General features: G+C 44.8%; 1 protein-coding gene across 4 annotated transcripts in view; it reads right to left on the bottom strand.

Moving 5' to 3' along the window:
- LOC129833244 (myosin-10-like) overlaps window positions 1-25,098 on the bottom strand; it is a 67,857-nt gene that overhangs the window by 31,953 nt on the left and 10,806 nt on the right. For all 4 annotated transcript variants that reach the window (XM_055897686.1, XM_055897683.1, XM_055897684.1 and 1 more), the window contains exon 3: window positions 16,132-16,288. In XM_055897686.1, coding sequence (XP_055753661.1) covers window positions 16,132-16,288 — 157 coding nt within the window. The remainder of the gene's footprint in view (window positions 1-16,131; window positions 16,289-25,098) is intronic.

Raw genomic sequence — 25,098 nt, 5'->3', positions numbered from 1 at the left:
TTTGTTTTGTATTGTTTATTGTTTTGTCGGCGTCATTTCTAAAAAAAAAACAGAAAATGTACGCTCAGCACGCTGCACCTTGGTCCTCTCCTTTCAACAGCCGTGACATCAGGGAGTTAAAGCTTGGTCGAAAATGGGTCTTCCATATGGACAATGACCCCAAGCAAACTTCCAAAGTTGTGGCAAAATGCTTAAGGACAACAAAGTCAAGGTATTGGAGTGGCCATCACAAAGCCCTGACCTCAATCCTATAGAAAATTTGTGGGCAGAACTGAAAAAGCGTGTGTGAGCAAGGAGGCCTACAAACCTGACTCAGTTACACCAGCTCTGTCAGGAGGAATGAGCCAAAATTCACCCAACCTATTGTGGAAGGCTACCCGAAACGTTTGACATAAGTTTAACAATTTAAAGGCAATGCTACCAAATAATAATTGAGTGTGTATGTAAACTTCTGACCCACTGGGAATGTGATGAAAGAAATAAAAGCTGAAATAAATCATTCTCTCTACTATTATTCTGACATTTCACATTCTTAAAATAAAGTGGTGATTCTAACTGACTTAAGACAGGGAATTTTTACTAGGATTAAATGTCAGGAATTGTGAAAAACTGAGTTAAAATTTATTTGGCTAAGGTGTATGTAAACTTCCGACTTCAACTGTACCTTGAATTCCTAAACATCAATATCACTGGGAGGAATGACCCCTCCACTAATACCAACACCTCTTACCACCTCCATCTATATCTAACCAGTATTGCTGTGCTCCCAAATCTCTGAATGGGTTTGATTTCACAGCCCCGCTGCTGTAGGTTACACTGATAAAGTTGGCGTGTCACATTAAAATACGTCTGTGTAGCCCCGGCATTACAGACAACCACGCTGTGAGTGGTCTCTGTCGCCAGCAGAGCGTATCCACTGTCTGCTGAACCAGCAGCCTGCCTGACGCCCCTAAATCTACCCACCCTGGGGACGACGCTTTGAGCCAGGGAGAGAGTGGGAGAGGGGTGAAGTGAGGACACACTGATTCTTTGTGTGCATGTGCATCATGAATAGCTCATGAATCCACTGCAATTTTTTAAAGAGAAAAGGCATGTCGCAAACGGTGAAAACTGCCATCATGACAGCCACAGTGGATGTTATAGATGAAACAGGCAGAGCACTCTCAGAAGGGATCAGAGGGACAAGAGCTTACTGTGTTGGTTACAACTCTGGTCCTATAGCAACCCCTTCCCTCTCTGTGTCTCTGTCGTAGCTCTGTCCTCACTCCCTAAAAGCTCATTGTGCCTCAGCTCCATTCAGACTCACCCTGGTGGCCCATGGTATGAGGTGTTGTCAGTGTGAGGGGGCCTGTGGAGGCCTGGGGGTGACTCAGCCACACTGAAGGTCACCATTGGATACCCTTTAAGGTCAATGTGTTTACCTTACCAGCCCCATGTCCCTCTGACTAACAGACTGGACAGCCACAGAGGGCAGCTGTCACTGCTGGACCCTGCGTCATGGGTACATTGCTCCCCAGCCCAAGCCCATAATTGATCAGAAGATAAAGAGCTTACATGGTTTTATTAAGCCCACAGATCTGGGACTGTGACCTCATGACAGATTTGAACAATGAGTCCCAGGAACAAATATAACTCTACGGATGATCATCTTTAAACTCAAATGATGGTTGGAATGATAAATCGTTCGTGTCGGTCACCTTTCATCAGAGGACTGACTGACTACCTGAATGTCTACCAGGTGTTATAGGCATGACCTTTTGTTATGTCACTATAGTGTGAACTGCTGCTGGTGACTAGTCAGTCTGGCACTGATAAATGACCATATCGTTCAGCGCTCCTATTTCTCTGACCTGTGGTGCTCTTTTTTCCCTCCCAGAGACACACTGTCTGTTTCTACTTGTATGCGTCTGATGAGAATAGCAAAACAGGAGGGATGATCGATGGTTGCTGAGTAGAACTGGCCAGGTTCCTGACTACACACCAGACTCCAGAGCTCCACAGGTCAAAGTTTGATTACTCTTCCTCTCTGTGACAGAGCTTTTCACTGGGTTTTCATGAGAATAACTTTCTATGAAACTCAGATGGTTATCATCCACGTCATGTTGATTGTAGCTGTGATCGCTTTGAATCGAAGCACCCAACACCGAGCTACATCAGCTCAGATATACAGTACATGATCAGAATATGATTCACATCAGAGACCAATCGCGTTTTTCAAAATGGCAGCTGATTGTTGGTAGTCAGCGATAATGATGACCTCAGCCACTGATTCATCGATCCAGTCACTGATATAAAATGGTACGCTGGTCTCTCCCTACTTCCTCTGTTTTCTCTTGTTCTAATATTCTCTCCTTGACCCCTGCATTACTCCCTCTCCACTGATGAAGAGTTAGGCATTCAAACTGTCATTTATCATCTTTAATTCTCTTCTAAAGCCAAATAAATAAATAAAGAGGATATTGACTTCAATTACCCGTCTCTGTGGGCCATTTATCAAAAGGCATTTCACACTCAGAGCACAGAGCCAGACACCCAATAAGCTGAAGTCATTCTGTAATACATATCAAAGCCTGATTCTCTATGGCTCATATGATCTCCACGTTCTCAGAAAGCCCGCTAGCTAAATGTCATTATGTGCATTGGGAAAGTTAGCTTTATTACATAGGATAGATACTTTATACCTACCACAAAATCATTCATTTTGTATACATTGTGTTATTATACTCACTATAGGGCTAATAATGATATTATCCAAATATTATCATATGAAAGAGAAATCTATTGGCTCCATATATTCATATCAATCAACTAACTGATCCAAACCCATTGCCTGGTGAAGTGAGCCAGTAGCTCCTCCATTCTGAACAGCCATCACATATTGATCAAACCATTGACTTTTTCTCTCTTGTTTCCATGCACAGAGGGCTGTCTGACTGTATGCATCTGTTCTGCCCATATACGCTCTGTCCCTGGCCGTTTCCTAGAGTACCAGTTTCACATACCCAGGGCGGGGACAATGAAAACTGTTCTACCAATTTCACACTCTATTGGCTCATCTCTCTCCCTCTGTCCTGACTGTTGCTCTCATCTCTTATTCTCTCTTTCCTCTGACAGAGTCCTTCTCTCCCTCTCCCTCTGCAGCCATGGCACAGAGCCAAAGTATTACTCAGATTATTCAGAAATAAAACAAAAGTTTTTTTTTGACCCACAGGTCCTTGATTTGATCGATTAATCAGCAATTCCAGCACAGTTTTTGTTTCCTCCCAATACAAGCCACCATTATCCTGGGCCTAACAAGAGGACAGGGTCAAATCAGTCCATACATTCATCAAGCTGTGGACGACTGAAAAACCCTTTCTGAAGGCTCAGGAAGGCTGATCTCAGTACAATCAAGCTGGCAGTCTCCTGCCATCAATTCAGAGTGAACAGTCCACTATAACCAGGGGAGAACCTATACCCCCACCAACGAAATACAACAGTTCAGATAATGGTTGGGCAGACACAAACATGTCCTTGGCCTTGTTGTCTATTGCTCCACACAGCATGCAACAACTACGGGAATGAAAGAGATGGAAGGTGGCACACATAAACAACGCATTTTTTTATTTTTTATTTTACCTTTATTTAACCAGGTAGGCCAGTTGAGAACAAGTTCTCATTTACAGCTGCGACCTGGCCAAGATAAAGCAAAGCAGTGCAACACAAACAACACAGAGTTACACATGGAATAAACAAACGTACAGTTAATAACACAATAGAATAATCTATATACAGTGTGTGCAAATGAAGTAAGATTAGGGAGGTAAGGCAATAAAGAGGCCATAGTGGCGAAATAATTACAATTTAGCATTTAAACACTGGAGTGATAGATGTGCAGAAGATGAATGTGCAAGTAGAGATACTGGGCGCAAAAGAGCAATAAATAAATAAATAACAATATGGGGATGAGGTAGTTGGGTGTGCTATTTACAGATGGGCTATGTACAGGTGCAATGATCTGTAAGCTGCTCTGACAGCTGATGCTTACAGTTAGTGAGGGAGATATGAGTCTCCAGCTTCAGTGATTTTTGCAATTCGTTCCAATCATTGGCAGCAGAGAACTGGAAGGAAAGGCGGCCAAATGAGGAGTTGGCTTTGGGGGTGACCAGTGAAATATACCTGCTGGAGCACGTGCTGCGGGTGGGTGCTACTATGGTGACCAGTGAGCTGAGATAAGGCGGGGCTTTACCTAGCAAAGACTTAAAGATGACCTGGAGCCAGTGGGTTTGGCGACAGATATGAAGCGAGGGCCAGCCAACGAGAGCATACAGGGTTGCAGTGGTGGGTAGTATATGGGGCTTTGGTGACAAAACGGGTGGCACTGTGATAGACTGCATCCAATTTGCTGAGTAGAGTTTGAGGCTATTTTGTAAATGACATCGCCGAAGTCAAGGATCGGTAGGATAGTCAGTTTTACGAGGCTATGTTTTGCAGCATGAGGGAAGGATGCTTTGCTGTGAAATAGGAAGCCGATTCTAGATTTAAATTTGGATTGGAGATGCTTAATGTGAGTCTGGAAGGAGAGTTTACAGTCTAACCAGACACCTAGGTATTTGTAGTTGTCCACATATTCTAAGTCAGAACGTCCAGATTAGTGATGCTAGGCAGGCGGGTGGGTGCGGAATCTAGTTTTACTTGCATTTAAGAGTAGTTGGAGGCCACGGAAGGAGAGTTGTATGGGATTGAAGCTCGTCTGGAGGTTTGTTAACACAGTGTCCAAAGAAGGGCCAGAAGTATACAGAATGGTGTCGTCTGCGTAGGTGTACATAAGTCTACATCTATTGCTACATAGACAAACAACACTCTCCTCGTCTCCCCCCTGGGCCACGAGACAGACTGGGGATCCATTTTCCACTAATAATTTATTCCCAAGACGGATTCATCTACTCATTCCACACATTCCAGACCCCCCTCAGGCCACCCCTTTTACCCCCTCAACCTCTCCCCTCCTCCCTCAACTAGCCCCCTAATCTCTCAACATTCCCATCTACTCCCCAAAACATGTCCAAGCCTCTCTAATCTTGAAACGTAGGAGTACAGTGGAGCCCAAGTATGGATTGTAGTCTACTCCATTCCACGCTTCCTGCTGGACCACTCCAAATTCAAACAAGTCAAAGAGGCAGAGAAAATAATGGTTTTATTCTGACTTCATGGGGTCTGTAGTTAGTGAAATATGATCACAGACTAGGGGAGGCAGGGTGAGAGCTGGTATGAGAAAACAGCCTCACCACCACTTTAACTGGATACAACACTCTTTATCCACATCCTTCTTCCTACTCTCTAAATTAGCTTCATTAAAAGAAGTCATAAAACCCTAACAAACGCAGTGCTAATTCTAGAGCCATGGTTACCACTTTGCACACATCAGAAATCCTGAGTGATGGCCAGTATTCTCCATAAACTCTAAGGGTATAGCACTACCCAGGCCTACCCACCCTGTACACAGACACAGACACTCATCAGTCATAGTAGAGCAGAGGCATGTGGTCCCGTGTGGCTCAGTTGGTAGAGCATGGCGCTTGCAACGCCAGGGTTGTGGGTTCAATTCCCACGGGGGGACCAGGGTTCAATTCCCACGGGGGGACCAGGATGAATATGTATGAACTTTCCAATTTGTAAGTCGCTCTGGATAAGAGCGTCTGCTAAATGACTTAAATGTAAATGTAAATGTACTAGGACTGGTCATTAGAGCAGTAGCAATAAAAAGAGCTGTGGCCTGTTTACTCAGAAAGAGCAGTCAGGATGGATTCCAGGGGTACTTAAAGCCAGAGGAACAAAAGACTAAGTGTCTGTGTGAGAGTGTGTGAGGTCCCTGCCATGTCTGGGGTTTCTCACTGCTGTATTGTCAATGCTGCGACGCAGGGAGCCTAGCCCAATCTCAATAACCAATCCACACACACACACACAAAACACACTCCACGCCAGCCTGCATTCTCAGACGGGTGAACTGGTAAACACACAATTAGATCTGGCCAGTCCTCTCTGTACCTGCTCTGTGTAACTGTCACCTCTGGGCTTCTGAGCTGTTATGATACCCCACACTAACACTGTGGAGTGACTGGGCCAGAGGAATAGGCTGACATGCACCGTTCATTAAAGCAGTCACAACACAGTATGACTCAGGGAGGGAATCTGGTCATATATCCTGGTGGTAATGAAGAGCTCGCCAAGCCTGATGAATGTTGTAACGGAGACTGGGTAATTTCTCTCCTTTTTTAAACGTATTTTACCAGGTTTTGTCTCATTAAAATACCTAAAAAGTGATACTTTGAGACCAGTTTGACACAAAGCTGAGAAGTGTGACAGATCAGAAGAAGAACCTCCAGTTCTGCCGGCTAGCAGTGCATTGTGAACTGCAGTCAATAATCGGTTATGACTGTTGGAATTCGGATGCCCATGGTTCCCCTCACCATCAACGCTGGGGTCCGGGGGCGAGGACATTCCTGTGATATCACAGAGGGTGGCCAGGCTTCCTGGCCCACAGCAACTGGTAGGGGTAAAGGGGAGGAGGTGAGGGGGCAGAGGGGGGAGGAGAGCTGTAGACTGCACCCTTCAAGGCCATGGAAACCCACTGACAGTAATGCATAGAGAGCAGCCAGTGTGTGGTGGGCCAGACATGGGCATGCAGTGGGCAAGGTAGGACGGCGTCAGTCAACTCGGATACACAGATGACGGCATTCTAGATGTGGTATTGTAGGCCGGAATGGAATGTGTTGCAGTGAATACTGTAGCTACAATAAATAGCTTCCCATCCTATGAGAGAGAGTACTTTTTTGGTTTGATTCAATTACAGTGGAAATTGAGATCATTGGCAGGAACGGAATAAGGGTCAGAAAGAAGGACTGTTCCCTGTGTAGTGGATATGACAGGGGAGGCTGTGTAAAGTGACCAGTGGGACTAGAGAGAGAGAGAGAGAGAGATCCTGCACATTAAAGGAAGGAAGTCATTGTTCTCCCTCACACCTAGCGAGACTTCCTTCCTCCCACACCTAAGCCTGTTGACCCCCACAGAGGGTATCGGCCTCACACACACACACACACACACACACACACACACACACACACACACACACACACACACACACACACACACACACACACACACACACACACACACACACACACACACACACACACGACTTCCTTCACACACACACACACACACACACACACTTTGCTCATACCTCACAAAGCACATTTTCCACATGCTTCTGATGCGGGGTGAAATGAGAAACACCTGTGAATGTGTAACAGCAGTAACAGAGGCCCATCATGGGGTTCTAATGTAGCCCTGCTGCTGGTGTCAACATTCTAGGGCTTATTGGAAACTGGAATATAATGTCTCTATTCCACTGAATTCAGCACAAGCTGCTCTGAGAGGAGATATAGAGGTACAGAAGAGTGGAATGAGAAGTCATGGTCTCACTTCAAAGGAGGAGTAGAGACGTATTACTGGTCAATGGAGGGTTAGGTGGGTCAGACAAAATAGAGACCCATGCAAGGGACCTGCATTAGAAATTATGTTTCTGAGCAGTGTTGTACACACACACACACTGGGACAGACAGAACAATAGCATGACTCAATGTTGCTTTTGGTTCACTAAGCCCATTGCCCTGACAGACATCCAGCAGCACCAAAATAGCAGGAGACACACACTCATGTTCTCAATGCTTAGGCTAGTCACAATAGAGAGGGGGAGCCGCCCTGCCCTGCTCCTGATACAGTCCCTGTTCAGACCCAATCCCTACGTCTGATACGGCTCATCCCTGTTTGGACCGATTCACTAACTCACAACAGAAAGCCATCATTGATTTAAACATGGATGCACCTCATGCTGTTTAGAATGCAGTCACCTGTAAAACAGACTGTTGTTCATCCAAGCTCTTACCTACAGAGCCCAGTCTGGCAGAGCCCCACCCTACAGTCATCACTGTGAGAACTACAGAATGACTCAACCCTGTCTCCACTTTTAAATATGCTGAAAACAGGTTGAGTCCGAGCATAGAACACCTGCTGCCATCAGGGGTAATACTGTACACCCAGGTAGTTGATCTGAATTCCTTGAATTGCAGCTTCAGATATTACAAGGGATCTATTGCAGTGTACCATGAGGCAAAATCATGCAGTCCAGTCCTGTCCGTATATCTACATTCTAAGTGTGTAGTCACTGCTACATTCTCCAGACAGCGATCCAAACACTCCCTACTTCCACAGAGATCCTCCATGTCAGAATGTATCACATTACCAAGTGACCTGGTTGTCAGTGTTCATCTGCCCACTTTCCATGTATGTCACTTTCAAATAGTCCCAAGACATATCCCATGCTCTCATTTTATGGAGCATATTTACATTCAGGCACTGCTGCTAGTTTATCCAGACAATCCAGGCCGTTTTCCACATTTCCCCAGAGGTCCACTAAATGTGTGTTTGTTGTGTACTGTCCTACATGTCCCTCCTTGCCCTTGTTGATGATAATTCGTTTTACTTGAGACAGGAGACCAAGTGGAGACATAGGACGAGGTGGATAATTTTATAATAAGGCAGGTTTATTCAAGTGTAAAAATATTATGCAAAGCGTGCAGCACGGCTCTTTTCTATCCGATCCGTATGGGGTCATTTCGAAAAGAGGGAGTTTCCACAGTCGTACAGTTTTATATATAGACAACAAGCAAAGTAGGTTGATCTGCGAGTCTGGCCTTCCGATTGGTCGGTCTGGGTCTTGGGTAGTCCTGTACAGACCTGGTGTCCACGTTCCATTGGTTCCTGAGGTAGTTCTTTGTCTGGAGCTCCAACCCTGAGTTGTGTGTGTCTGAGTGATTGTCATGGGGGAGGGGAGTTGTGGGAGTCGTGCATGTGTCCAATGAGTCCCGCATATGTCCAATATAAAAGGGAGTGTGTATATTGTGTCAGCCATAGCTAATGTTGAGAAGTTGTTAAAACAAGTTACCAATATCTAATACAATTCCTTACACCCTCCAGCTCCAGGGAGGGAGGGAGGGAGTGAGGGGCAGCAGCTTCAGGTAACCTCATCTCCCTGGCTCAGACTGCAGCTATCCCAGCTATGTGTGACCAATGAAAACACTTCTAGACGGATGACGGTGGCTCTCCCTCTTCACCCACCCACCCAGCACCATGTCTCCAGTGGTGCCCTGCATGCCCAGACCGTGGGTGGATAGGTGGCATTGTGTGGCCACCCAAGACAGGCCCCAGTACAAGATTGGACAGACCTGCAGCGCTGGGGAAGCTGCCATTCTACCAGAGGTGGTTGAGCTTCCCTCTCTACCCTTACGGAAAAAACACATGAATTTCACGTGAAGTGTTCCAAAAACACATTTCCATGTGATCTTATGTGAAGTTAATACGATAATGAGGCAACATGTGATAACATGAAACTACAATTGAAAACATGTGATCATGTGAAGTTTTTCAAAAAACATGTTTTCACATTAATACACGTGAAATTTCATGGGAAATAAGTTATAAGGTACTTATAACAGCCAGATAACCTCTAACATATAAAGTAATAAAGCACCTATGATAATAATTTATTTCATAACAGGACTGTCACTCATAGCCATGCATGTACATTTGAAGTCAGAAGTTTACATACACTTAGGTTGGAATCATTAAAACTCGTTTTTCAACAGCTCCACAAATTTCTTGTTAACAAACTATAGTTTTGGCAAGTCGATTAGGACATCTACTTTGTGCATGACACAAGTCATTGACACAAGTCGCAAGTCAACAATTGTTTACAGACAGATTATTTCACTCCAGTGGGTCAGAAGTTTACATACACTAAGTTGACTGTGCCTTTAAACAGCTTGGAAAATTCCAGAAAATTATGTCATGGCTTTAGAAGCTTCTGAAAGGCTAATTGACATCATTTGAGTCAATTGGAGGTGTACCTGTGGATGTATTTCAAGGCCTACCTTCAAACTCAGTGCCTCTTTGCTTGACATCATGGGAAAATCAAAAGAAATCAGCCAAGACCTCAGAAAACAAATTGTAGACCTCCATAAGCCTGGTTCATCCTTGGGAGCAATTTCCAAACGCCTGAAGGTACCACGTTCATCTGTACAAACAATAGTACGCAAGTACAAACACCATGGGACCACGCAGCCGTCATACCGCTCAGGAAGGAGACGCATTCTGTCTCCTAGAGATGAACGTACTTTGGTGCGAAAAGTGCAAATCAATCCCAGAACAACAGCAAAGGACCTTGTGAAGATGCTGGAGGAAACAGGTACAAACGTATCTATATGCACAGTAAAACGAGTCCTATATCGACATAACCTGAAAGGCCACTCAGCAAGGAAGAAGCCACTCCCCCAAAATCATTAAAAAAGCCAGACTTCGGTTTGCAACTGCACATGGGGACAAAGATTGTACTTTTTGGAGAAATGTCCTCTGGTCTGATGAAACAAAAATAGAACTGTTTGGCCATAATGAACATCGTTATGTTTGGAGGAAAAAGGGGGATGCTTGTAAGCCAAAGAACATCATCCCAACCGTGACGCACGGGGGTGGCAGCATCATGTTGTGCGGGTGCTTTGCTGCAGGAGGGACTGGTGCACTTCACAAAATAGATGGCTTCATGAGGATGGAAAATTATATGGATATATTGAAGAAACATCTCAAGACATCAGTCAGAAAGTTAAAGCTTGGTCGCAAATGGGTCTCCCATATGGACAATGACCACAAGCATACTTCCAAAGTTGTGGCAAAATGGCTGAAGGACAACAAAGTCAAGGTATTGGAGTGGCCATCACAAAGCCCTGACCTCAATCCTATAGAACATTTATGGGCAGAACTGAAAAAGTGTGTGCGAGCAAGGAGGCCTACAAACCTGACTCAGTTACACCAGCTCTGTAAGGAGGAATGGGCCAAAATTCACCCAACCTATTGTGGGAAGCTTGTGGAAGGCTACCCGAAATGTTTGACCCAAGTTAAACAATTTAAACGCAATGCTACCAAATACTAATTGAGTGTATGTAAACTTCTGACCCAGTGGGAATGTGATGAAAGAAATGAAAGCTGAAATAAATCCTTCTCTCTACTATTATTCTGACATTTCACATTCTTAAAATAAAGTGGTGATTCTAACTGACCTAAGACAGGGCATTTTTACTCGGATTAAATGTCAGGAATTGTGTAGAACTGAGTTTAAATGTATTTGACTAAGGTGTATGTATGTAAACTTCTGACTTCAACTGTATGTTGAGCAAACTCCCCACATCGTCAAGGGCTTTCATGGGGTCTCCATTCAACCCCGGTCTGTAATCTCAGACTCTGATCCCTCCCACCAGTGAAACCTCTAAAAACCAGTGAACTGAGGATAACATGTTCATGTCTCTGGTTTATTAAGGGTGCATTCTTTCCCCCTATTGGAGACTCAACAGTTCATGGCTGTCTGAGATCAGAGATCTATGACAAGAGCCCGCCAACAGAAATACCATTTCATACTGAATGAACTCCACAGCTGTCTGCCATTAGGGGAGCATCTGCCAACATGTGTCTATATGAGTGGGATTGTGTGTGTGTGTACATTTACACTGTCATTTGTCTGAAACTCTAGTACATTCACCAAGGAACACAGAGTTATTTTCACTACAGAGACAGGGTCCCTAACAGACACACCCCCATCTCCCCTGGGGTGCCCCCCTTCCACCATACCCCCGTCCCGCCTGGCCCTTCACACATGTCCTGTCACTCAGACCTGACCTCTTCCCTGCAGTCAACACTCTCTGCCCCAACACAAGACCCCCTATTCCCAGGGAAGAGCCCCGTCGGTCCGGGCCTCCCCATACTGCACCCTGGCCCCTTCTCCAGGCAACACAAAGCCCCCATTGTGAGGCACAATACAGGCCACCCCATTTCTCTCCCGTCTGCTCTGGAGTGCAGGAGCACGTCCAGACCTACATGTCAGCAGCAGGGCGTGCTTCAGCTAGGGGGTCAGAGCAGAGAGAGGGAGCCTCGTCTGTAGCAGTTCCTGAGACTCAAACATGTGTCGGAGAGAGACAGAGAGTGTTCAACACAAACAAATGACCTGAGGAAAAGGCTACAGCCCATAATAAGCACCTAGAACTATTCAAGCTCTGCTCCTGCTGACAGCTTAGGTGCAGTGAGGCCTCGGTATGGTTCGGTTGACTAACCCCCTGACTGAAGCCAGAGGGCCAGAGACAGGGACGCTGTTACTGTAAATGAGGGAAGAAGAGAATGGGACTGGAGAGAGAGGGATGGTCATTGGTTGAGGCAGAAAATAAACTGTAGAATGGTCTGTGAACCTTCCATAGCAATGCTAGAGCCATAGTCTGGGCTGAAGTCAGAACACAGACATTCCACACACTTGTCCTCCTGTGTTCTCCTCACAAAGCAGGAAAAGGAAGGAACCACGTTGGGGAAAGAGACCGCACAAAGCCACCCGGTCGTATTTTTCAGTTAACAGTGCCATAAGTGAAAGGGTCCCAGAAAAGCCCTGGCGGGATGAGTGGATTTTTTCCTTCAACGTCCTCTGAGCAAGATCATTTTGGAAAGAAGGGGAGAAAAAAAAGACAGAACAAAATAAGGAATGAAAGAAAAGAAGAGTGGAAATGAGATAGGTTGGCTTGTTTAGTTCCTGAGAGCAGAAGAAAGAGAGCCATTACAGAACAGTGGGAGATCCCTAAAAGCCTGAAATGGCTTTTGAAACATCAATAGAGGCAGTCTTTCCACTCCCAAATTAAATAGTCTGTATAACACACTGTAAACACTACGCAGATCATAAGTTATTCAACTGTGCAGGATACAAGATACTGTCAATATAAGGTCAGCTACTCAGAAAGTGAGCTGACACACTGTAACTCCTCTGTGTGATGTGCCAGCGCAGGAATGTTATTTTGGTCACACTCATATCCATAGTGAGGCATCCCTCTTCAGGCAGCCGGACACTCCGCAGTGATCTGAGGGCCATGACACTACCACGACGACTCAGTACTTAGCATGCTGCGGATCGCTAAGACAAGGGATGACCTCATTCCACAGTAGACCCCCTAGGGAGTGTACACAATGACTACTGTGGCAGGACTGTGGGCAGTGGGGCAATGAGAGGGGTAGATTTGACATGGGGCCCCAATTCAAACACCTCTCATGTTGAAACTGAAAAGCAGGCTGGCCACAATGGGTGAGGGCTCTGTGCAGGGACTTAGCCTATATTTAGTTCATGGAAAGTATGATGAGGGGGGGGGGGGGGGGGTGATCGTCACAAGGGTTTCATGGCTATCACTGGTTAAGAAACCATAATATGGGGTTGGGGGTCACAAAAGGAAGTAAGTGATGAGACGTTGGGTGAGGTGGAGGGATAGAGGTGTTGGAGTTGGACCAACCAGTAAAGCACTTGACCTACTGTATACGTGTGGCCACTGGCCAATATCATAACACTACTCAACTCCTCAATAGAACCAGGAAGGATTACTGCTCATCGCTTCAAGCTCTGGCTAAAACAAGCTCTGGCTAAAAAAAAATACAGACACAGACAGTACCAGTCAAAAGTTAGGACACACCTACTCATTCTAGGGTTTTACTTTATTTTCACTATTTTCTACAATGTAGAATAATAGAGAAGACATCAAAACTATGAAATGACACATGGAATCATGTAATAACCAAAACAAAGTGTTAAACAAATTATTCAAAGTAGCCACCCTTTGCCTTGATGACAGCTTTGCACCCTCTTGGCATTCTCTCAACCAGCTTCATGAGGTAGTCACCTGGAATGCATTTCAATTAACAAGTGTGCCTTGTTAAAAGTTAATTTGTAGAATTTCTTTGTGTTCAGTTGTGTTGTGACAAGGTATGGGTGGTATACAGAAGTTGGCCCTATTTGGTAAAATACCAAGTCCATATTATGGCAAGAACAGCTCAAATAAGCAAAGAGACATTTCAAGAACTTTGAACAGTTCTTTAAGTGCAGTCGCAAAAACCATCAAGTTCTATGATGAAACTGGCTCTCATGAGGACTGTCACAGGAAAGGAAGACCCATAGTCACCTCTGATAAGTTAATTAGAGTTACCAGCCTCAGAAATTGCATTCTAAATAAATGCTTCACAGTTCAAGTAAAAGACATCTCAACATCAACTGTTCAGAGGAGACTGCGTGAAATCAGGCCTTCATGGTCAAATTGCTGCAAAGAAACCACTATTAAAGGACACCAATAAGATGAAGAGACTTGCTTGGGCCAAGAAACATGAGCAATGGACATTAGACCAGTGGAAATCTGTCCTTTGGTCTGATGAGACCAAATGTGAGATTTCTGGTTCCAACCGCTGTGTCTTTGTAAGACGCAGAGTAGGTGAACGAATTATCTCTGCATGTGTGGTTCCCACCTTGAAGCATGGAGGAGGAGGTGTGATGGTGCTTTGCTGGTGACATTGTTGTGATATATTTAGAATTGAAGGCACACTTAACCAGCATGGCTACCACAGCATTATGCAGCGATACGCCATCCCATCTGGTTTGTGCTTAGTGGGACTATCATTTGTTTTTCAACAGGACAATGATGTGGCTGTGTAAGGGCTATTTGACCAAGAAGGAGAGTGATGGAGTGTTACATCAGATGACCTTGCCTCCACAATCACCCGACCTCAACCCAATTGAGATGAGGGAAAAGCAGCCAACAAGTGCTCAGTATATGTGGAAACTGACTGGGAACAAGACTGTTGGAAAAGCATTCCAGGTGAAGCTGGTTGAAAGAATGCCAAAAGTGTACAAAACTGTCATTAAGGGAAAGGGTGCCTACTGTGAAGAATCTAAATTCTAAATTACACTTTTTGGGTTACTCCATGAGTTTATATTTTATTTCCAAGTTTTGATGTCTTTACTATTATTCTACAATGTAGAAAATAGTAAAAATAAAGAAAAATGTATAGATTCTAACTCAGGGACGAGGCTGCTAAGGGGGCATGTGTCCAGCACCCTTCCCGGTACAAAGAGAATAGCGCAGCTTCTTCCTGAAGATGAAAAGACCTGAGATTCTTTCTCTTCCTGTAGCTCTGAGCTGCAGCAGCAGTGATAGTGACAGCAGTACTGTAGGGTGGAAGACTAAGAGCCAGAACAGCCAGAGCAGCAGGCCACAGTTCTGGATATATCCAGTTAGGGCCAGCCTGAGGAGCTGTAATGACAGAGAGGCTCCAGGCTCCATCAAATCTAACTTAGCTGAGGAGGCAAAACCAGACCCACTGAGAGACTGTACTGTTCAGAAGGCTGACGTTACTCTGAACTCATTGAAACTGAACACACACTGTATCTATTGAAAAGTGTCCCTTTCCAAGGAGCCAGAGATAGAATGTCTCACTGGAGGAGGAAGATTAACAGTGAGTGGTACATTTCCCTAGGATCACAGGTTGAGTTAATAGCATCCTAAGTCTTGATCCTGGGCTCACACTCTCAAAATCCCTCAGTCAGCGGCCATCAATGTTAACAGGCTGAACTTTCACCTCTAATTAAACTGGTTCTTATCTGCAAAGGAGCCAGTGAGGTCCTGGTCCCTACCTGGGATACAGGACAGTCGGCAGGGCAGTGGACGGGCCTTAACACACTGCAGGTGGCCATTAAGGAAGGCTAATTATGAGCGCCAAGTGGTTTTTGATTTAACGCAAACAAATACATGCCAGGGTCTGAAATTGAGGCATTCATGATTTGCAGACAATGTACATAACTTGCAGATAAACAGTACTCTTTGTGGTTTGTGAAACTACAAGCCTATTGTTGAGCTTTTACACATTAGGTAGTCTGTAAGTGGTACAGTATAGTCTGTCTGTCTTAGTAGATCCACATCAATAAGTAGTCTGTCAGACCACAATGGCTAGCAGAGGCAGGGGGGCAGCTCAACCATGACTAATGATGCCACTGCCTCCCTGACTCTGGAACCTTTCACACATTAATCTCCTGGATTATGCAGCAAAACCCACACAATCCACAACTCAGTAGGGCACCTGCCAGTCACACTTTATGAATGTTGCGTCGCAGCAAAAGAGAGAGACGGAAACAGACCACTGAGGAAGGAGCTATACCTCCCAAACACTGCATAAAACAGAGTGAGAGAGGAGGTTTACCTTGGAGCATGCAGCGGTATGCTGACTCTGAAATGGCGTAGATGTGTGGTGGCATCTCATGACGCTTCTTCCCTCTGTACATCTCTATGATGTTCTCTGAGTAGATGGGAAGGTTTTTGTAGGGGTTTATCACCACACAGAACAGCCCAGAGTAAGTCTATGGGGGGAGAGAGAAACAAAACACAAATACAGTAAATCCACAAAATAAGAGTACGTTATGAATGCAGATTTTATCTCTAGAAGAGGTTTTAATATGGGACCGAAGGTTTTTCAAGAGGAGTTTCCATTGTACTGTGATCTAGGGGGATAAACACTTGTTAGAGAGAGTTGATCACTTCTCAGACTATGTGGTTGAACTCAATCATCATACATAATTCAAAAGAATTACTCAATCATCATTTTCTAACTCTAGAGTGGCTCTGAAGTGGTCTGCAAAATGTCAGTGCAATTGAGCGGTCATCATTATGCTACATTTTGGTCCCTTACGTCACCATAGTGGGCAGACTGAGCATGCAGTGGCATAGAGGCAATAGTAGAAAACAGATCAAGTGAGAGAAATAGTTGTGGGAAAGGCAGTCAAATGGTAGACTAGCTTATCATGAACTATCCAGTTGATTGTAAGATCTGGCGGCTCCTTACAGTGACGCCTCCCCATTAAACAGTTTGAACTCCACAGCCATAGTGAGTGCCTCCTTATCAAGCCCTGTGGTTAATGTTCTGAGAAATGACAGAGGCCTTGGTGGGACATGAGCTCATTCTCATGTGACTGGGGCTTGACATTCCCACTAAAGAGTGGAATGATCCCTCCCTACCCTCACACACACACACATTCACCACTGCTATGCTAGAATAATACAATAACACATATTTTCCAACATGCCATCATTGGAAAATCAAATGGATGACCTACGATCAAGATTATACTACCAACGGGATATTAAAGACTGTAATATCTTATGTTTCACCGAGTTGTGGCTGAACGATGACACGGATAATATAGAGCTGGTGGGATGCACCGGCAGGACAGAGAAGCTACGTCTGGTAAGACGAGGCGCGGGGGTGTGTGTCTATTTGTCAATAACAGCTGCTGGTGCGCAATGTCAAATATTAAAGAAGTCTCGAGGTATTGCTCACCGGAGGTAGAGTACCTTATGATAAACTGTAGACCACACTATCTACCAAGAGAGTTCTCATCTATATTATTCGTAGCCGTCTATTTACCACCACAAACCGATGCTGGCACTAAGACCGCACTCAACCAACTGTATAAGGCCATAAGCAAACAAGAAAATGCTCATCCGGAAGCAGCGCTCCTAGTGGCCGGGTACTTTAATGCAGGCAAACTTAAATTAGTTTTACCTCATTTCTACCAGCATGTCACATGTGCAACCAGAGGGGGGGAAAAAACTCTAGACCACCTTTACTCCATACACAGAGATGCATACAAAGATCTCCCCCGCCTTCCATTTGGCAAATCTGACCAGTATTCTATCCTCCTGATTCCGGCTTACAAGCAAAAACTAAAGCAGGAAGTACCAGTGACTCGCTTAATACGGAAGTGGTCAGATGACGCGGATACTATGCTACAGGACTGTTTTGCTAGCACAGACTGGATTCATCAAATGGCATTGAGAAGTATACCACCTCAGTCATCGGCTTCCTCAATAAGTGCATCGACAACGTCATCCCCACAGTGACCGTATGTACATATCCCAACCAGAAGCCATGGATTACAGGCAACATCCGCACTGAGCTAAAGGCTAGAGCTGCCGCTTTCAAGGAGCTGGACACTAATCCGGACGCTTATAAGAAATCCCGCTATGCCCCCAGATGAACCATCAAACAAGCAAAGCGTCAATACAGGAATAAGATTGAGTCGTACTACACCGGCTCTGACGCTCGTCGGACGTGGCAGGGCTTGAAAACTATTACGGACTACAAAGGGAAACCCAGCCGCGAACTGCCTAGTCACACGAGCCTACCAGATGAGCTAAATACCTTTTATGCTCACTTCATAGCAAGCAACATTGAAGCATGCATGAGAGCACCAGCTGTCTGGATGACTGTGTGATGACGCTCTTGGTAGCCGATGTGAGCAAGACCTTTAAACAGGTCAACATTCACAAAGCCGCGGGGCCAGACTGATTAACAGGACGTGTACTCAAAGCATGCGAGGATCAACTGGCAAGTGTCTTCACTGACATTTTCAACCTCTCCCTGACCGAGTCTGTAATACCGACATGTTTCAAGCAGACCACCATAGTCCTTGTGACCAAGGAAATTAAGGTAACCTGCCTAAATAATTACCGCCCCGTAGCACCAACGTCAGTAGCCATGAAGTGCTTTGAAAGGCTGGTCATGGCTCACATCAACAGCATCCTCCCGGATACCCAAGACCCACTCGAATTCACACACTGAAAAGATATGGTATGGGTCCCCTGATCCTCAAAAAGTTATATAGCTGCACCATCGAGGTCATCCTGACGGGTTGCATCACCACCTGGTATGGTAACTGCTCGGCAGCTGACCGTAACGCGCTACAGAGGGTAGTGCGTACGGCCCAGTACATCACTGGGGCCAAGCTTCCTGCCATCCAGAATCTCTATTCTAGGCGGTGTCAGAGGAAGACTCCAGTCACCCAAGTCATAGACTGTATTCTCTGCTACCACACGGCAAGCGGTACTGGAACGCCAAGTCTAGGACCAAAAGGCTCCTTAACAGCTTCTACCCCCATTCCATAAGACAGCTGAACAATTAACCAAATGGCCACCGGATTATTTACATTAACCCCCCCCATTTGTTTTTTACACTGCTGCTACTCGCTGTTTATTATCTGCATAGTCACTTCACCCCCACCTTCATGTACAAATTACCTCAACTAACATGTAGCCCCACACATTGACTCAGTACCAGTACCCCCTGAATATAGCCTCGTTATTGTTATTGTGTTACTTTTGATTATTATTTACATTAGTTTATTTGGTAAATATTTCTTAACTCTTTCTTGAACTGCGGGTTATGGGATTGTAAGTAAGCATTTCACGGTAAGGTGTTGTATTCGGCGAATGCGAATGTGATAAAGCTTGATTTGATTTGACACAAGGCCATTTCCATGTAAAAGGACCCATGAGCACCAACTTGCTAAGTTCACAGAAGCACATCAAATTGGGTGTCAAATGAAAGCGAAGAGTCTATATTTTTGGGAAATTAAGGCATATATCAATTTTTCAACCATTTTCTATACAAACAAATTGTAATAAGCTAAGATTTCTGGTCAAACAGATGGAAAAGGAGTCTTAGAAAACAAACAAGAAAGAGTCTTAAGGTATTAGAAATACATCAAAACACACTAATGTTGAGATAAAGACCCCTGCCAACTAATATCAACACTTCTATTTCATTTTGGAGAACTTGTTCTGCCTTCTGTAAGAAACATTGCCTTGTGCCTTGGAATTCCGTTACAAAACCCCCCACATATCTTTAAGATATGTTCTCCTTTCTCTCCGTCATGAGGAGGGAGGATAATGAAAGTTCATAGAAGTAACAAGTAAAGGTTGACTAGCATTTAGTTAGTGTTTTTCATGATTATTTTTTCCCCCATTAATTATTAAGTGATTAAAACTCGAAATTCCATTACCAAAATCTGTAACGGAATTTCAGAGAAATCGGTAACGGAATTCTGGAATTTAATTGTCTAAAATGGGAAATCATAGTAGTCACAAAGCACAGTTTGGTTCACAAGTTTGGACAGCACAGTACTGTACAGCACAGCAAAGAAAAGTAGCGTATAGTTCAGTACACTACAGCACACTAGACTTGAGTACACTATAATGTTCTGTCCTCTATTGTACTGTTCTGTGCTGTACTGAGCTCTACTGTGCTGTGTTTTGATGTCCAAACTTGTGAAACATAGATGTCTGTGATTGGTTCAGATTTGGTCTGGTTTGGACCAACCGCATTTGGTCTTGTATGGGGGCAGAGCTCATTAAAATAAATGGCCAGTGTTTAGAATAATACCCAAATATGCAAAGAAGGATATTGTATATTTATACGTGTATGTACCTATTTAGGATACAGCACCATGAAGAGAATGACATTCATGTCCATAATTATGCATTTCTGTATAGTACATACTGTATCAGGGACCCGCAATTCCGTTACTGGGTGTAGATCCACTTCACTTACTACTATTCAATACCAACAACAAAAAAATCAAACTCAATGTGTCATGTCCTAGCTGACACCCCATTCTTTCTGCATACATCATTGAATCTTACACTTTGAGCAGAGATATAACAGGGTTTTTGAAAAACGTGGAAACAACAAAATGTTACCAAAATTCTGTTCTCAAACATAGAGTTTTATGGTTTCTTAAACTTTGAAATCAATGGTTTTTGTTTGGCATACATTTTAAGTGAAAGATCAGCGCAATTATGTTACTGCCCTTGTCACACACGCCGAGTAGAGTAGGGGGAGAGAGAGAGAATGCAGAGCAGAATTAGGACGATACCTGCTGATTATCAAAATCCAAAAAAGAGCCCTTCAATTCTACAACCACCTAAAAGGAAGCAATTGCCAAACCTTCTACAAACAAAGCCATCACCTATAGAAAGATTAACCTAGAGAAGAGTCCCCTAAGCAAGCTGGTCCTGGGGCTCTGTTCACAAACAGACCCCACAGAGCCCCAGGACAGCAACACAATTAGACCCAAACAAATCATGAGTAAACAAAAAGATAATTACTTGACACATTGGAAAAAATGTACTAAAAACAGAGCAAACTGGAATGCTATTTGGCCCTAAACAGAGAGTACACAGTGGCAGAATACCTGACCAAAAATGAAGGAAAGCTTTGACTATGTACAGACCCAGTAAGCATTGCTATTGAGAGATGGCGCCGTAGGCAGATTTGGCATGGGTCCACAGATCCTCAAAAAGTTCTACAGCTACACCATCGAGAGCATCCTGACTGGTTGCATCACAGCCTGGTATGGCAACTACTCGGCATCCAACCGCAAGGCTCTAGAGGGTAGTGCATATGGCCCAGTACATCCAGGACATCTATACAGGGCGGTGTCAGAGGAAGGCCCTAAAAATTGTAAAAGACTCCAGCCACCCTAGTCATAGGGTTAGGGCAAGCGGTACCAGAGGGCCAAGTCTAGGTCCAAAAGGCTCCTGAACAGCTTCTACCCCCAAGCCATAAGACTGCTGAACAGTTAATAAAAGGACTACCTGGACTATTTGCATTGACACGCGTTTTTTTAACGTTGCTGCCACTTGCTGTTTATTATCTATGCATTGTCACTTTACCCCTACCTACATCTACATATTACCTCAATTACCTCGACTAACCTGTACCCCCGCACATTATAGCCTCGTTTTTGTTCTTTTTTTTTGTGTTGCTTTCTTTTTACTTTAGTTATTTAGTAAATATTTTCTTAACTCTTATTTTTCTCAAAACTGCATTGTTGGTTAAGGGCTTGTAAGTAAGCATTTCACGGTAAGGTCTACCTACACCTGTTGTATTCGGCGCATGTGACAAATACAGTTTGATTTGAGGTGGAAGCTGAGCTGCCAAATGTATGACCATATTAGAGAAACACATTTACCTCAGATTACACAGACCCACAAAGAATTTGAAAACAAATCAAATTTTGATAAACTCCCATATGTATTAGGTGAAATACGACAGTGTGCCATCACAGCAGCAAGATTTGTGACCTGTTGCCGCAAGAAAAGGGCAACCAGTGAAGAACAAACACCATCGTAAATACAACCCATATTTATGTTTATTTATTTTCCCTTTTGTACTTTAACTGTACAAGGCTATAATATTTTGTGAGTGTAATGTTTACTGTTAATTTCTGATTGTTTATTTCTCTTATCCATTTCACCTGCTTTGGCCATGCCAATTAACCCCTTTGGGGAGCGGGAGAGAGAGAGAGATTAAGTTCATAGAACACACAGAGGTAACACACCAAACATGACTGACAGAGCCTCTGTTTAAAAGGCTTCTAATTCTAAGAACTCTCATTTCATGCCTGAGGCCCAGTGGCTCCATTCACCTCTTCCAAGGGGTCTGGATAAGGCAATGGACAGAGGTGACCACAATAGAAATATAATAATAAATAGTTATACTTTTATGAGACCACCAAAATACAGTGCTCAAAAAAATAAAGGGAACACTTAAACAACACAATGTAACTCCAAGTCAATCACACTTCTGTGAAATCAAACTGTCCACTTAGGAAGCAACACTGATTGACAATAAATTTCACATGCTGTTGTGCAAATGGAATAGACAAAAGGTGGAAATTATAGGCAATTAGCAAGACACCCCCAATAAAGGAGTGATTCTGCAGGTGGTGACCACAGACCACTTCTCAGTTCCTATGCTTCCTGGCTGATGTTTTGGTCACTTTTGAATGCTGGCGGTGCTCTCACTCTAGTGGTAGCATGAGACGAAGTCTACAACCCACACAAGTGGCTCAGGTAGTGCAGCTCATCCAGGATGGCACATCAATGCGAGCTGTGGCAAGAAGGTTTGCTGTGTCTGTCAGCGTAGTGTCCAGAGCATGGAGGCGCTACCAGGAGACAGGCCAGTACATCAGGAGACGTGGAGGAAGCCGTAGGAGGGCAACAACCCAGCAGCAGGACCGCTACCTCCGCCTTTGTGCAAGGAGGGGCACTACCAGAGCCCTGGAAAATGACCTCCAGCAGGCCACAAATGTGCATGTGTCAGCATATGGTCTCACAAGGGCTCTGAGGATCTCATCTCGGTACCTAATGGCAGTCAGGCTACCTCTGGCGAGCACATGGAGGGCTGTGCGGCCCTACAAAGAAATGCCACCCCACACCATGACTGACCCACCACCAAACCGGTCATGCTGGAGGATGTTGCAGGCAGCAGAACGTTCTCCACGGCGTCTCCAGACTCTGTCACGTCTGTCACATGTGCTCATGTGCTCAGTGTGAACCTGTTTAATCTGTGAAGAGCACAGGGCGCCAGTGGCGAATTTGCCAATCTTGGTGTTCTCTGGCAAATGCCAAACGTCCTGCACGATGTTGGGCTGTAAGCACAACCCCCACCTGTGGACGTCGGGCCCTCATACCACCCTCATGGAGTCTGTTTCTGACCGTTTGAACAGACACATGCACATTTGTGGCCTGCTGGAGGTCATTTTGCAGGGCTCTGGCAGTGCCCCTCCTTGCACAAAGGCGGAGGTAGCGGTCCTGCTGCTGGGTTGTTGCCCTCCTACGGCTTCCTCCACGTCTCCTGATGTACTGGCCTGTCTCCTGGTAGCGCCTCCATGCTCTGGACACTACGCTGACAGACACAGCAAACCTTCTTGCCACAGCTCGCATTGATGTGCCATCCTGCATGAGCTGCACTACCTGAGCCACTTGTGTGGGTTGTAGACTCCGTCTCATGCTACCACTAGTGAGAGCACCGCCAGCATTCAAAAGTGACCAAAACATCAGCCAGGAAGCATACTGAGAAGTGGTCTGTGGTCACCACCTGCATAATCACTCTTTTATTGGGGGTGTCTTGCTATTTGCCTATAATTTCCACCTTTTGTCTATTCCATTTGCACAACAGCATGTGAAATTTATTGTCAATCAGTGTTGCTTCCTAAGTGGACAGTTTGATTTCACAGAAGTGTGATTGACTTGGAGTTACATTGTGTTGTTTAAGTGTTCCCTTTATTTTTTTGAGCAGTGTATATGGCATACTAGACCTTATCCTAAACCCCAGGGGTGAAGCCCATGGGTTGTCTACTTGTGAGCCATAAGATGCAACCCTGTCTAACAATCAGGAGTCAGCCAAGCAATTAAGGCAGAAGGATAATGACTCAGCAGCCCAGCCACCGACAAGCGGCCCTGGAGAGCATGCTCATGATGTAAGAGGAGCCCAGTCAGCCCTTTCAGGGGAATGCCTTGCCAAACACTGACAATGACATAGGGAGAGGAAGAGAGATAAACAGAGAGAGAGTAGGCTGTAAGGAGAGAGAGAGAGGGGAAAGGAAGGAGAGAGAGGTGGTCTCAGTCAATCGGAGCTGGTCTGTGAGGCAGCTGAGCTGACAAGAATCCCTGTTGGTAGAGAAGCAGGGCATAATTATTCTATCAGCCTCCTCTCACTCCTTCTAAACCTTAGAGGAGGTGAATAGGAAAAGCCAGCCCTCTGTAACTCTAACTTGAAGCTCCATTTTGTAGCTAATTAAAAATGGATTCCCTTGATCTGAAAGCAGGAGCTATTAATAGTGTGGCAGTGCCTCCGTGACGTGCAGGACCCAGGCAGCTGGCTAGGCAGAGCTACCTGGCTGCACCCACAGCAATCGTCTCAGAGCCTACTGTAGCATCCCACCAGACTGCAGCAGGGCCGAGATCCCACCAGCCTGCAGCAGGGTCGAGATCCCACCAGCCTGCAGCAGGGTCGAGATCCCACCAGCCTGCAGCAGGGCCGAGATGGTTAGACACCAGACCAGGATGAAACAACAATGTTTATCTTGTTTATTCCTGATAATAACTCTATAATAACATAATCAACAGTATTGATTTAAAATAACACTTTCCTAACATACTGATTATGCTTACTTTCAGGCTAAATGTGAGTGTGTGTTAATAGCGAGTTAACACTGTCAACATTGCAGGAGAGTTTTTGCGTGTCATTTTGCCATTACTCTGGGTAGACCTACAATACCTTATACGTAGATGCATAATTTGTCTCCAGTTACAAATTCAGCTACGTTGCAGAACGCAAATAAATGCATTCTGCAGTACAGTCTACTCAGGATGTCACGCCCTGAACGTAGATTGCTTTGTATGTTTCTATTTTTTGTTTGGTCAGGGTGTGATGTGGTGGGTATTCTATGTTGTATGTCTAGGTGTTGCTTTCCATGTTTAGGCCTGGTATGGTTCCCAATCAGAGGCAGCTGTCAATCGTTGTCTCTGATTGAGAACCATACTT

This window comes from Salvelinus fontinalis, chromosome 34 (assembly GCF_029448725.1).
Source record: "Salvelinus fontinalis isolate EN_2023a chromosome 34, ASM2944872v1, whole genome shotgun sequence".
NCBI lineage: Eukaryota > Metazoa > Chordata > Actinopteri > Salmoniformes > Salmonidae > Salvelinus > Salvelinus fontinalis.
This window is presented reverse-complemented; position numbering and strand designations above follow the sequence as displayed.